General features: G+C 51.7%; 1 protein-coding gene across 2 annotated transcripts in view; it reads right to left on the reverse strand.

The window, feature by feature from the left end:
* Nucleotides 1–252: 252 nt before the first annotated feature.
* The window catches only part of LOC306784927 (spectrin beta chain, non-erythrocytic 1-like), a 41,875-nt gene continuing 28,299 nt past the window's right edge, over nt 253–13,828 (reverse strand). For both annotated transcript variants that reach the window (XM_079279125.1, XM_079279126.1), the window contains 16 exons: nt 9,464–9,688; nt 9,272–9,361; nt 8,770–9,030; nt 8,559–8,689; nt 8,197–8,401; nt 7,737–8,111; nt 6,172–6,416; nt 4,596–4,734; nt 4,340–4,424; nt 3,484–3,680; nt 3,137–3,246; nt 2,992–3,040; nt 1,962–2,149; nt 1,703–1,876; nt 1,314–1,356; nt 253–1,103 (listed from right to left, as the gene is read on the reverse strand). In XM_079279125.1, the coding sequence (XP_079135251.1) occupies nt 891–1,103; nt 1,314–1,356; nt 1,703–1,876; nt 1,962–2,149; nt 2,992–3,040; nt 3,137–3,246; nt 3,484–3,680; nt 4,340–4,424; nt 4,596–4,734; nt 6,172–6,416; nt 7,737–8,111; nt 8,197–8,401; nt 8,559–8,689; nt 8,770–9,030; nt 9,272–9,361; nt 9,464–9,688 (2,730 nt within the window). In that variant the 3' untranslated portion in view covers nt 253–890. The remainder of the gene's footprint in view (nt 1,104–1,313; nt 1,357–1,702; nt 1,877–1,961; nt 2,150–2,991; nt 3,041–3,136; nt 3,247–3,483; nt 3,681–4,339; nt 4,425–4,595; nt 4,735–6,171; nt 6,417–7,736; nt 8,112–8,196; nt 8,402–8,558; nt 8,690–8,769; nt 9,031–9,271; nt 9,362–9,463; nt 9,689–13,828) is intronic.

Consider the following 13,828-nt stretch of genomic DNA (forward strand, 5'->3'; position numbering starts at 1 on the left):
TGCCGTTAACTTCCACACATGTTAGGTACGATAAGATACAAAGAGCAGAAAAGAGCCAACGATAAGCGAGCGAAGCTTCTTCTGTCCGGCTACGATTAAACCGGCTAACATCGAGCTTTAAGGGTTTACATCTGAACCGGGTCAGAACCAAAGAAGAAGACTTTTAGATTCAGGTGAGTGTTTTCAGGCCTGATGAAGCATGCAGGTGGACATTTTCTACATCGAGACGACTCCTCCACGGTGATCGGAGGGTTTTAAGACCAAAAAGACCTCCAGGACCTGTACACCTCTAGGACCCTGAGGACCCTCCAGGTGATTGGATGATTTTAAGACCAAAAAAAGAAAATCACTGAGTGAAAAAACAATAAAACAAAATGCACTATTGGTCCAATTTCTCAACGGCGAGGTCGTCTCTCAGGACGCCGTCTCAGAACTGAAGACATAACTTGTGTCAAAACAATCGCAAAAGTATAAAAATAACTTCAACTAAAAAGTAAAAACCAAACAAAGGAAAGTGTTCCTGCTGACGTCACTAAAGTCGGTTCAGATGTGAAGAAACGGCGGTTAATCGTCTGCAAACGGGCGAATCCTCAAAAAAACAGAGCGAGAGAATCTTTCTGGAGACGCGTCGGCTGTAATCCGCTGTTTGTTGTTGTTTACCGACGTCAACAACAGTTACATCACAAAGTGTAAATAGAAACCGCCGTTAACGCCACGACGTCTGAAAACCGACGGAAGACAATCACATCAGAAATATATAAAAACACAAACAAACAACACCAACATCGCACTTTGGTGAAACTTTGACGGCTGTAAAAACTGGCCGTCATTGGCTGTTCAGCGGTGATATCAGCGCGGGTTTCACCAAAAGAGCCCGCGGGTTTGATTCTCTACTGTTTCTTCTTGCTGAACAGACTGAATCGTTTCTCTTTGTCCTTCTCTTTGTCCTTCTCTCTCTTGCCGGGACTCGACTCGGTCGGCAGCGTCTGAGCGCGGCCGGACGTCGGCGGTGTGCCGGGGCTGCCCCCCCCACCGCTCTGCACCTCGGCGGAGCGGTCGCCACCGGCGTTCAGGACGGCCTGGATCCAGGTGCTCATCTCCTCCTGCAGGGGGCGACACACAAGTACTTACAAATAGTTGTACTTTTACTTCAGTCAACTTTCCAATGCAGGACTTTTACTCATAATCATTGTACTTCTACATAGTGGTATTAGTACTTTTACTCATAATCATTGTACTTCTACATAGTGGTATTAGTACTTTTACTCATAATCATTGTACTTCTACATAGTGGTATTAGTACTTTTACTCACTTCATCTTTGGCTTGAAACAGAAACTCGTTTCCATCCGTGACTCTGAAACAAAGATGAAGAGTGTGATGAAGAGCAGAAGATGAAGAGCAGCTGATGAAGAGTGTGATGAAGAGCAGAAGATGAACAGTGTGATGAAGAGCAGCTGATGAAGAGTGTGATGAAGAGCAGAAGATGAAGAGTGTGATGAAGAGCAGAAGATGAAGAGTGTGATGAAGAGCAGAAGATGAAGAGTGTGATGAAGAGCAGCTGATGAAGAGTGTGATGAAGAGCAGAAGATGAAGAGTGTGATGAAGAGCAGCTGATGAACAGTGTGATGAAGAGCAGCTGATGAACAGTGTGATGAAGAGCAGCTGATGAAGAGTGTGATGAGAGACCAGAGGCTCGTTACCGGAGTTTGAACACGTGTTTCTTCTTCTTGTAGTCCGAGGCCACGTCACAGGTGGCCTCCTTCAGGCTCACAGGGACCTGGTTGTGGTAGTGGACTCCCTGAGCCGCCGCCTTGCTGTCTTTGTAGAAACCCACTTCCTGGTTGTTGATGACGCAATACACGTTGTGCCACGACCTGTCAACCACAGAGCAGAGGGGGTTCAGAGGTTCAGAGAGTGAAGGGGTTCATGGGGCGGAGTGAGACGTATGTGGGGGGTCACCTGTTGGAGGCCTTCTTGTTGGGAGCCTCCCACTCGTGTTTGCGGTGCAGGAGTCCCTCAAACTGGGAGCCTGAGTCCTGGTTCCTGGAGGGCAGCGTGGACGACTGGCTGGTCTTACTCTTCCTGCCAGAGGTCGGAGATGCGACGGGGCTGGGTTCACAAACACCGTTCACCAGATCTCCACCGTCCTGAGACAGAACCACACAGGGACAAGTATCAACAAAACCAGTACCAGTACCACACACAGGGACAAGTATCAACAAAACCACTACCAGTACCAGTACCACACACAGGGACAGGTATCAACAAAACCACTACCAGTACCAGTACCACACACAGGGACAAGTATCAACAAAACCACTACCAGTACCAGTACCACACACAGGGACAGGTATCAACAAAACCACTACCAGTACCAGTACCACACACAGGGACAGGTATCAACAAAACCACTACCAGTACCAGTACCACACACAGGGACAAGTATCAACAAAACCACTACCAGTACCAGTACCACACACAGGGACAGGTATCAACAAAACCACTACCAGTACCAGTACCACACACAGGGACAGGTATCAACAAAACCACTACCAGTACCACACACAGGGACAAGTATCAACAAAACCACTACCAGTACCAGTACCACACACAGGGACAAGTATCAACAAAACCACTACCAGTACCACACACAGGGACAAGTATGAACAAAACCACTACCAGTACCAGTACCACACACAGGGACAGGTATCAACAAAACCACTACCAGTACCAGTACCACACACAGGGACAAGTATCAACAAAACCACTACCAGTACCACACACAGGGACAAGTATCAACAAAACCACTACCAGTACCAGTACCACACACAGGGACAGGTATCAACAAAACCACTACCAGTACCAGTACCACACACAGGGACAGGTATCAACAAAACCACTACCACTACCAGTACCACACACAGGGACAGGTATCAACAAAACCACTACCACACACAGAAGTGAGGCTCATTAAACATTGAGCACTGACCCGAGGAGAGTCCTGGTCTGAAGGGAGTCCGTTCTGAGTGACGAGTCCGCTGAGGACACAGAAACACAGCAGTGAGTGAGTGAACGAGAAAGTGAGCGAGTGAGTGAAAGAAAGAGTGAACGAATGAAAGTGAGTGAACTCTCACCTCTGCTGATGAGCCTCCTCCTCCTCGTGAACCACTACCGGCTCTGGAGACGGTGGCCTCCTCATCCTCTCCTCTTCCTCCTGCAGCCTCCTCACCTCCAGCAGCTCCAACTGGAAGACAGACAAACGGACAGCTGCGATTGGCTGGAGGGACCTCTGACATCACAGCGACACGTCGAAAGAGGAGGAGTCTGTGGGAGCTCAGACCCAGAGGGTCGCCGGTTCAAGTCCCCGCATGGATGGAGTACAGAGTGTCAACTGGTAGCTGGAGAGGTGCCGGTTGGCCCTCTGGCGCTCTCCCAGAGTGCCCTTGAGCAAAAACACCATGATTTAACCCCGCCTGCTCACCGTAGTCAGCCTCTCCAGAGCAGAGAAGCGCTCCTCCCAGGTGGCGGCGGACTTCTCGAAGGCCTCGTGACGTTTGATGAGCTTCTCCACCTCGTCCACACTCTGACCCATCTCTCTACTGGACAGGTACGGCTCCTGACCCAGCAACCAGGACTCAGCTACACCGGCATCACGGGAGAACTGGTGCACCTCCAGGACTGTAAAGGAGGGCGGGGGGAGTCAGACCTCAACAACATCACAGGAGAACTGGTGCACCTCCAGGGCCCCGTTCCTCGTACGTGGTTCAACTAAGTCGATCAAATGTCCTGTTAGCAGCCTAAATGAACGAGATGATCGATGTCAGGCTATCTCGGTTTCTCAAAGGCTCCTGATCATCTCCTGCTCGTCAGCGGAGAACAAAGAGGCTCTTTCTGTGACTTTATTTCACATTGTACTGTTAGAACATCATGGTTTGGGTGATCCACGCTTCCCCCTTTAGAAGTAGGACGGGCACTGATCCTGATCGTCTGGCTCGGATTAACGAGACTGTTTGAGAGGATCAGCCTCGGAGAACCCGAGATAGCCTGACTCCAATCATCTCGTTCATTTAGGCTGCTAACAGGACATTTGATCGACTTAGTGAACCACTACGAGGAACGGGGCCCTGGTCCACCTCCAGGACTGTAAGGGGGGGGCTAGAAGAAGAAGAAGAAGAAGAAGCTCAGTCAGCTCTTCATCAAAAGGACAGTGAGAGCCTGAGGAGTCTTCATCGCTGAAGAGTCATCGTCGTTGATGACTCCTCAGCGATCGCTGCAGCGTCCAGTCAGTTGTGACCTGTGACAGTATTCATGCTTCATGATGAACGTGTGAATCTTACTGAGTCGTAGCCACTCCCACCGGTCCTCCCACTTGTCAATCATCTCTTTCCTCTTGTCCGTCAGCTGCAGCAGCTTCTCTTTGATCTGAAAAAACACCAACACCTGTTAGCACCTGTTCTACCAGTTCACACCAGACAGACGGATACTTTATTCATCCCCAGGGGAATTTGTTTGTAGCAGCAGCAAACAAAGTGACATAAAAATATTAAGTATGAAAAATGTTCTACTAGTTCCTCCTCCTCCTTTCCTCCCCACCTCCTCTGAAGCGTAGTGTTTCCTGGCCAGCAGGCTCTTCCCCAGCTCGATGCAGGAGGTGAAGCTGTCGTTTCGTGCGTCGATCTCTGCCTTAATTCCCTGATGGTTGTTCATCAGGAGCTCCACCGACGACACGTCTCTGAACACAGGACACACAGGAGGAGGTGAGGAGGAGGAGAGGAGGTGAACACAGAACGACACGCAGGAGGAGAGGAGGAGGTGAACACACAGAAGGTGGTGAGGAGGAGGAGAGGAAGTGAACACAGAACGACACGCAGGAGGAGAGGAGGTGGAGGAGGAGTAGGAGGAGAAGAGGAGGTGAGAACGACACACAGGAGGTGAGGTGGAGGAGGAGGAGGGGAACACAGAAGGAGGTGAGGAGAGGAGGTGAACACAGAACGACACGCAGGAGGAGAGGAGGAGGTGAACACACAGAAGGTGGTGAGGAGGAGGAGAGGAGGTGAACACAGAACGACACGCAGGAGGAGAGGAGGTGGAGGAGGAGTAGGAGGAGAAGAGGAGGTGAGAACGACACACAGGAGGAGAGGAGGAGGTGAACACACAGAAGGTGGTGAGGAGGAGGAGGTGAACACAGAAGGAGGTGAGGAGAGGAGGTGAAAACACAGAACGATACGCAGGAGGAGAGGAGGAGGTGAACACACAGAAGGTGGTGAGGAGGAGGAGAGGAGGTGAACACAGAACGACACGCAGGAGGTGAGGTGGTGGAGGAGGAGGGGAACACAGAAGGAGGTGAGGAGAGGAGGTGAACACACAGAACGATACGCAGGAGGAGAGGTGGTGGAGGAGGAGTAGGAGGAGAAGAGGAGGTGAGAACGACACACAGGAGGTGAGGTGGAGGAGGAGGAGGGGAACACAGAAGGAGGTGAGGAGAGGAGGTGAAAACACAGAACGATACGCAGGAGGAGAGGTGGTGGAGGAGGAGTAGGAGGAGAAGAGGAGGTGAGAACGACACACAGGAGGTGAGGTGGAGGAGGAGGAGGGGAACACAGAAGGAGGTGAGGAGAGGAGGTGAACACACAGAACGATACGCAGGAGGAGAGGAGGAGGAAGAGGAGGTGAACACACAGGTGGAGGAGGAGGAGGGGAACACAGAAGGAGGTGAGGAGAGGAGGTGAAAACACAGAACGATACGCAGGAGGAGAGGAGGAGGAAGAGGAGGTGAACACACAGGAGGAGGTGGAGGAGGAGGAGGGGAACACAGAAGGAGGTGAGGAGAGGAGGTGAAAACACAGAACGATACGCAGGAGGAGAGGTGGTGGAGGAGGAGTAGGAGCAGAAGAGGAGGTGAGAACGACACACAGGAGGTGAGGTGGAGGAGGAGGATGAGGAGAGGAGGTGAACACAGAATGACACACAGGAGGCGGTGAGGAGGAGGAGGAGGATGAGGAGAGGAGGTGAACACAGAATGACACACAGGAGGCGGTGAGGAGGAGGAGGAGGATGAGGAGAGGAGGTGAACACAGAATGACACACAGGAGGCGGTGAGGAGGAGGAGGAGGATGAGGAGAGGAGGTGAACACAGAATGACACACAGGAGGAGGTGAGGAGGGCCTACCTGGGGTTCTCCTGGTTCTCGATGAGCCGGATCACATCGTCCATCCACAGCAGGAGGTCTCGGACCAAACTGAAGAACCTGAACTTGTCCCCGGTGTCGAGGAGGCGAAGCCTGCGTCCGTCACAGGCCTCCAGCAGACTCCTCCAGGCCTCCAGCACCTCGCTCTCTCTCCGCTGGATGTCGTCGGCTTTGTCTCCGGCGTACGCCGACTGGAGGCGCACCGCGTCCTCCTGCAGCTGCCTCACCTGCACACGGGGTAAAACGGTCAAACAGGTATGACTGAATGATCACCTGGAACCCTCACAGTGAGGCACCGACTGGGGTCACGTTTAAAAACCCACTGTGTCTCCATAAACCCACTGTGTCTCCATAAACCCACTGTGTCTCCATGAACACACTGTCTCCATGAACACACTGTGTCTCCATGAACACACTGTGTCTCCATGAACACACTGTGTCTCCATGAACACACTGTGTCCCCATAAACCCACTGTCTCCATAAACCCACTGTGTCCATATAAACCCACTGTGTCTCCATAAACCCACTGTGTCTCCATAAACCACTGTGTCTCCATAAACCCACTGTGTCTCCATAAACCCACTGTGTCCATATAAACCCACTGTGTCTCCATAAACCACTGTGTCTCCATAAACCCACTGTGTCTCCATAAACCCACTGTGTCTCCATAAACCCACTGTGTCTCCATAAACCCACTGTGTCTCCATAAACCCACTGTGTCTCCATAAACCCACTGTGTCTCCATAAACCCACTGTGTCTCCATAAACCCACTGTGTCCATATAAACCCACTGTGTCTCCATAAACCCACTGTGTCTCCATAAACCCACTGTGTCCATATAAACCCACTGTGTCTCCATAAACCCACTGTGTCTCCATAAACCACTGTGTCTCCATGAACCCACTGTGTCTCCATAAACCCACTGTGTCTCCATAAACCCACTGTGTCTCCATAAACCCACTGTGTCTCCATAAACCCACTGTGTCTCCATAAACCCACTGTGTCTCCATAAACCCACTGTGTCTCCATAAACCCACTGTGTCTCCATAAACACACTGTGTCTCCATAAACACACTGTGTCTCCATAAACACACTGTGTCTCTATAAACCCACTGTGTCTCCATAAACCCACTGTGTCTCCATAAACCCACTGTGTCTCCATAAACCCACTGTGTCTCCATAAACCCACTGTGTCTCCATGAACACACTGTGTCTCCATAAACCCACTGTGTCTCCATAAACCCACTGTGTCTCCATGAACACACTGTGTCTCCATGAACACACTGTGTCTCCATGAACACACTGTGTCTCCATGAACACACTGTGTCTCCATGAACACACTGTGTCTCCATAAACCCACTGTGTCTCCATGAACACACTGTGTCTCCATGAACACACTGTGTCTCCATGAACACACTGTGTCTCCATGAACACACTGTGTCTCCATGAACACACTGTGTCTCCATAAACCCACTGTGTCTCCATAAACCCACTGTGTCTCCATAAACCCACTGTGTCTCCATAAAGACAGGTAGGTGTGACCGACCTGTGTTCCCAGGGCCTGGATGTCGTGTTCGAAGGTGGTGTGCATCCTCTGGAGCGTCTCCACCGTGTTCTGGTCACGGCCGACCTCCTCCGGCAGCTTCTTCTGCTTGTCCATGATGCGTCCCAGGATCTCCTTTCCGTCGTGGTAGAACTTGTGGAGCTCAAAAGAGGCGGCGAGGATCTGCGTCCGGGTGTCAATGAGCTCCAGCAGGTCGGCCCAGGCCTCGTTCAGCCCGTCCTTCCACTCCGCCACCGTCGCCGCGTCGCCGTGACCGGCGTTGATCAGCTCGTCTGCCAGACGGTTGACAGCGTCCACTCGCTCCTGACCGATGTTTCCGGTGTCCCGAGCAAACTCACGGAAACGCTCCTGCAACATCTGAGCGCAGGAGGTCAGAGGTCAGGTGACTGAAGACACACTCAGGTCGTGGTGGTGGTTGTAGATATATAAATTTATACGGTACCGTAACGTGCTCGTAGTCCTGTCCCAGCTCGTGAGACCCGGCCACCACCTCCCGCTCAGCGATCCACTGCTCCAGGTCGTCCACCTCCCGGTTCAGCAGGAAGAGGCGGAGCCTCTCGTCCAGTTTGCCCCGCCTCTCCTCTGACAGGTCCTTCAAGCCCGCATACAGCTTATCCACCTGAGACTGCCGCATGCTGATTCGCTCACTGACACACACACACACACACACACACACACACACACACACACACACACACACACACACACACACAGGAAGAGGACAGTGTTTGGTCCAGGGTCGTGGGGTGAACAACATATGAATTCATTTGATCCGAGTGTCCTCACAGGTGCAGTAAAAGTCACCTCTCCGGGTGCCCGTCGGCCACCAGTCCTCTGCTGGTCTTGGACAGCTGGTGGACGGTCTCGGCGTAGTCCTCCACCGCCTGCTCCACGATCTGGTGCTTCTTCTGCATGGTGACGGCGCTCAGCTCGTCCTGGAGTGAACGACGACACGTTTACAACATCGTACATTATTTTATCCGTTATTTATCACATTTATCAGAAACCCCCCCACCTTGGCCTTCTCCTCTGACATCATGTACAGCTCCTGCTCGCTCATCCAGGCCTCGGCCTCGGCGGCGTCGAAGTAGTACTGCTGGGCCTTGTGCGCCTCCTCCAGACGGCCGTGGCGAAGCTCCGCCTCCTCCGTCAGCCGCCGCCACAGCTCCTGCAGGTCGTCCAGACGTTGCCGGATCACGTCCCCCAGGAGGCTCCGGCTGCGCTGCAGGATGTCGTCAATACGAGGCTGATGACCCTGGATCTCCTTCTGCAGGGTCTGAGGAGGAAGAGAGTCATGATAACGTTATAGTTTACCTGAGCAGAGCCTGAAGGCATCATAATGTAACTGAAGTGAACCTCCGTTGGTTAGCCGCTAGTGGTGCTGCTAACGTTACTAGATCTCCTCCTGTTGATTTAAACACCGATTGGTTGTTTACAATGTAACATTATCAGAGATCAAGGACTAGAAATGACTATTAATAAAGTCTACGGGACTCTCTGTCTCCGGTTCATCTCACCTGGTTCTTCTTGATGAGCAGCTGGACCGTCTGCAGGTTGTGTCCGTGGTCCGAGGACGTGGCCACGGCCATCCTCTCCTGGACCCACAGCTGAAAGACAAAACACACCCTGAGTCTTCTGCAGGTTTAATACGGAGACATTTATACGGTAAGAGACCACTTCACGAGACTCTGGACTCTCTGGGTACGTACGATCTCATCCTCCACATCTCGGTTGAACTGGTGAACCTCTCTGGACTCCACCAGGAAGTTCTTGCGGCAGCGAAGTGGATCCAGCAGCTCCTGAAACTTCATCTCCACCAGCTGCCTCCGCCCGTCCACCTCGTCAGTGTCCTTCACCTCCTGACCCAGAGCCTTGACCTGGGTCTGCAGCTCCACCACCTCCTTCTGCCGCACCTCCACCTGCTTCTCCAGCATCTACGGGACAACCACAGTTAATACTAGTACTACATTACATTCATTTAGCAGACGCTTTTATCTAAAGCGATTTACAATAAGTGTTTTCAACATAGGTATTCAAGAGAACTACTAGTCACCAGAAGTCATCAGTGCATCTCCTTTAAACAAGCATCTAGGAGCATCAACCAGAGCAGAAGTACCGAAACAAACTAGTATGAATACAATAAGTGCTGAGTGAAGGTTCAGGTAGTGCTTCTTGAAGAGGTGAGTCTTCAGCCTGATGAAAGATGGGCAGTGACTCTGCTGTCCTGAGGTCAGTGGGGAGTTCATTCCACCACTGAGGGGTCAGGACAGGAAACAGACGCGACCGGGTCGATCGGCCGCAGGGACCTCTGAGCGACGGGGTAACCGATCGCCCCGAGGCAGCAGAGAGAAGAGGTCGGGTGGGGGTGTAGGGCTTGACCGTGGCCTGGAGATAGGAAGGAGCTGTTCCTTTCACTGCCCTGTAGGCTAACACCAGAGTCTCACACTGGATGCTCTTACAGGAGCCAGTGTAGAGAATGGAGAAGGCAAGTTGTGGGAGAACTTTGGGGGATTGAACACCAGGCGAGCTGCAGCTTTCTGGACAAGCTCCAGAGGTCTGATGGCCGACGCCGGGGCTCCGGCAAGTAGTGAGTTGCAGTAGTCCAGGCGGGAGATGACAAGAGCCTGGATGAGCACCTGCACCGTCTCCTCAGTGAGGAAGTGAATCCTCCTGATGTTGGAGAGCAGGAATCTGCAGGAGCGTGTAACCGATGCAATGTTTGCTGAGAACGACAGTTGGTCGTCCAGGGTCACACCCAGGTTCCTCGCAGTCCGGGTTGGCGTCAACACGGTATCATCAATGGTGGTGGACAGGTCTCTGTGAGGGCAACCCTTCCCCGGGAGGAACAGCAGCTCGGTTTTGTCCAGGTTGAGCTTCAGGTGGTGTGTCGTCATCCACTTCGAGATGTCAGCCAAGCACGCAGCGATACGTACCTCCACTTGAGTGTCCCCGGGGGAAATGACATGACCAGCTGGGTGTCATCGGCATAACAATGGTAAGAGAAGTCATGAGAGCGAATAACAGAACCCAGAGATGTTGTGTAGAGCGAGAAGAGAAGGGGGCCCAGGACTGAGCCTTGTGGAACCCCCGTAGTCAGCATGCGTGGTTCTGTCACGGCCCCCCTCCATGTCACCTGGTAGGATCAACCTGTCAGGTAGGATGCAAACAGGGAGAGTGCAGAGCCTGAGACGCCCATCCCCTCGAGGGTGGAGAGGAGGATCTGGTGGTTCACAGTGTCAAACGCCACAGACAGGTCCAGGAGAATCAGGACAGAGGAGAGCGAGTTCGCTCTCGCAGCGTGAAGAGACTCCGTCACCGCAAGGAGGGCCGTCTCTGTCGAGTGACCACCCTTGAACCCGGACTGGTGGGGGTCCAAGAGGTTGTTTTGGTGGAGATAGGAAGACAGTTATTTAAAGACAGCACGTTCAAGTGTTTTGGAAAGAAAGGGTAGAAGAGAAACCGGTCTGAAGTTCTTGACATCAGAGGGGTCAAGTGATTGCTTCTTCAGAAGGGGGGTGACTCTGGCAGTCTTGAAAGCCGTGGGAAAGCATCCTGAGACAAGAGATGTGTTGATGAGGTGGGTGAGGAAAGGAAGGAGTTCAATCGCAACAGACTATAGAAGAGGGGAGCACGTGGGGGGGAGGTTAGATGTAACACGGTTGAGGACCTCGTTAGGGGAGAGGGGAGCAAGATAGGGTAAGATGGGGCATGGAGAGGGGAGGGAGAGCTGAGGGGAAGAGCTGGAGATGGTGGACAGGGACACAGAGAGTGGGGGAGAGGGTGGACGGGGAGAGGGGGGCTGAGAGAAGGAGGATTTGATATTGTATACCTTCTTGTCAAAGAAGTTGGCGAAATCATCAGGGAGAAGAGAGGAAGTAGGAGGGGGGGGGGGGGTTGGAGGAGTGAGGAGAACGTTTCGAAGAGTTTTTTAGGATTGGAAGCAGAGGTTAGGATTTTAGAGCGGAAGAACGCAGCTTCAGCAGTAGATAGAGAGGAGGAAAAAGTGGAAAGAAGAGATAGGAAGTTAAGAAGGTCCTCCGGGAGTTTGCCTTTTCTCCATTTTCGCTCAGCCTCTCTTAGGCTCCGTCTGTCAGTACGCACTGAGTCCGACAGCCGTGGGGCAGGTGGGGTTGGCCGTGCCGGCCTGGAGGTGAAGGGAAAGAGGTTGTCCAAAGAAGAGGAAAGGATGGAGAGGAGAAGGTCAGTAGCAATATCAGGGGATAGCAGAGAGAAGGATTCAGGGTCAGGGAGAGCAGAGGTAACAGAAGAGGAAAGATCAGCCGGGAGAGGGAGCGGAGATGACTATGGGTAGAAACCATGTGGGTAGGTGGAGGGAGTAAGGGGGGAGAGGAGAGGGAGTAAGACATGAAAGAGTGGTCAGAGCGCTGGAGGAGAGTGACGGAGAGGTTAGCAGTAGAACAGAGTCTCGTGAAGATAAGATCCAGCTGGTTGCCTTGTGGGTCGGAGGAGAAGAGGAGTGGAACAGGACAAAGGAGGAGAGGAAGGAAAGAAGAGGTTCTAACTCATCAGTCTGGATGTTGAAGCCACCGAACAGGATGAGTGCTGAGCCATCGTCATGGAAGTGCGAGACTAATGTGTCGCGCTCCTCCAGGAACTCACCAAGAGGGTCTGGTGGGCGATACACAACAGCTTGACTGGATAAGTGACAGTAACAGCATGACATTTGAAAGAGGACGGGGAGAACTGAGGAACAGAGACAAGAGAGTATTTCCATTTTGGGGAGAGTAGCAGGCCAGTACCACCACCTCGCCTCACAGCTCTGCAGTGTGAGAGACAGAGTCCACGTCTGACAGAGCTGCAGGTGTGATGGTGTTTTCTGTTGTGATCCAGGTCTCAGTTAGAGCAAGAAAGCTGAGGGAGAGCAAGGAAGAGTAGCCTGAGATCAACTCAGCCCTCCTGCCACCGATTGCTCGCCATGAGCTGAGAGAGTAGGAGAGATGAGGTTAGTGGGGTCACGGCACCTGGGAGTGGCCCAATGTCTACGTGACCACCGGACAGAAATAGGATGCAAACACATGGTAGTCAATACAAACAGATTACTGACCCGCAAGTACACGCTCGAGAAGTCTGTGCTTGACAAAGTCGCCCTGTTGCCTTCGTTTGCCTGATGCTTCAACCACCAGTTAAGGATGGCTACCTACTGATTGGTCATTGTCTGCCAGGAGTGCAAGCCACGCCCCTGCCACTTAAGAGGGCAATTGACCAGGTGAAACTAAATCACACCTACCGGTACCTTACACAATCAGAAACTGCAAAAGTATTAACACTGAAGCAGCCTAGGTACAGCTAGTAACTAGTTAAAGCAGGAACAATATACTTAGTGTATTCTAGCTGAGTCAGTCGTTCAGTATCCCTCCAGAAGCCAAATACGACTACAATACCTCCTTCTGCTGTACCTCTACCTGCTTCTTCAGCATCTACGGGACAACCACAGCTGGGGCTGGGCGGTATACCGGTTCAACCGGTATATCGGTTTCAATTTCCCGTACGATATGAATTTTTCATATATCGTCATACCGGTGCACAGCCGAAACAACTTCTGTCGCTTTTCAACAGGCAGCAAAATATATTGTTCGCCGCTGGGGGTGCTACGGATGGAGCTAGTTGTCTTACCTGTATTGAGAGGGAGTCCTAGTCATGGTCATAACAACAATGAACAACCCACAACTAACACTCTTGAACAAGGTAAAACACCACGACACAGTTTGTGACAGATAAACAATTTGTAACACTAATAATTGTATTTATAAAATGTATCCGCCGAACTGCATGCTGGGTAAAGCTCGCTGACAACAGTCTGCTAACAGCTGGGAGGCTCTGTCGCGCCAGTAACTTTACATTAAAGAACAGAGCGATGCAGGATGAACAAAGACTGAACAACAAAAGGTATTTTTGTCAGACACATAATAACGCTGATTACCGTAATATGTGTGGTATTTGTTGTAAATGTACGTTGGTACATAGACGGTGATAAGAAGCTGGGGGCTTCTTCTTTAAATTCATGGAGACACAGTGTGTTTATAAATAATATATATATATATATATATATATAT

This window comes from Melanostigma gelatinosum, assembly GCF_949748355.1.
Source record: "Melanostigma gelatinosum genome assembly, chromosome: 11".
NCBI classification, from domain to species: Eukaryota; Metazoa; Chordata; class Actinopteri; order Perciformes; family Zoarcidae; genus Melanostigma; species Melanostigma gelatinosum.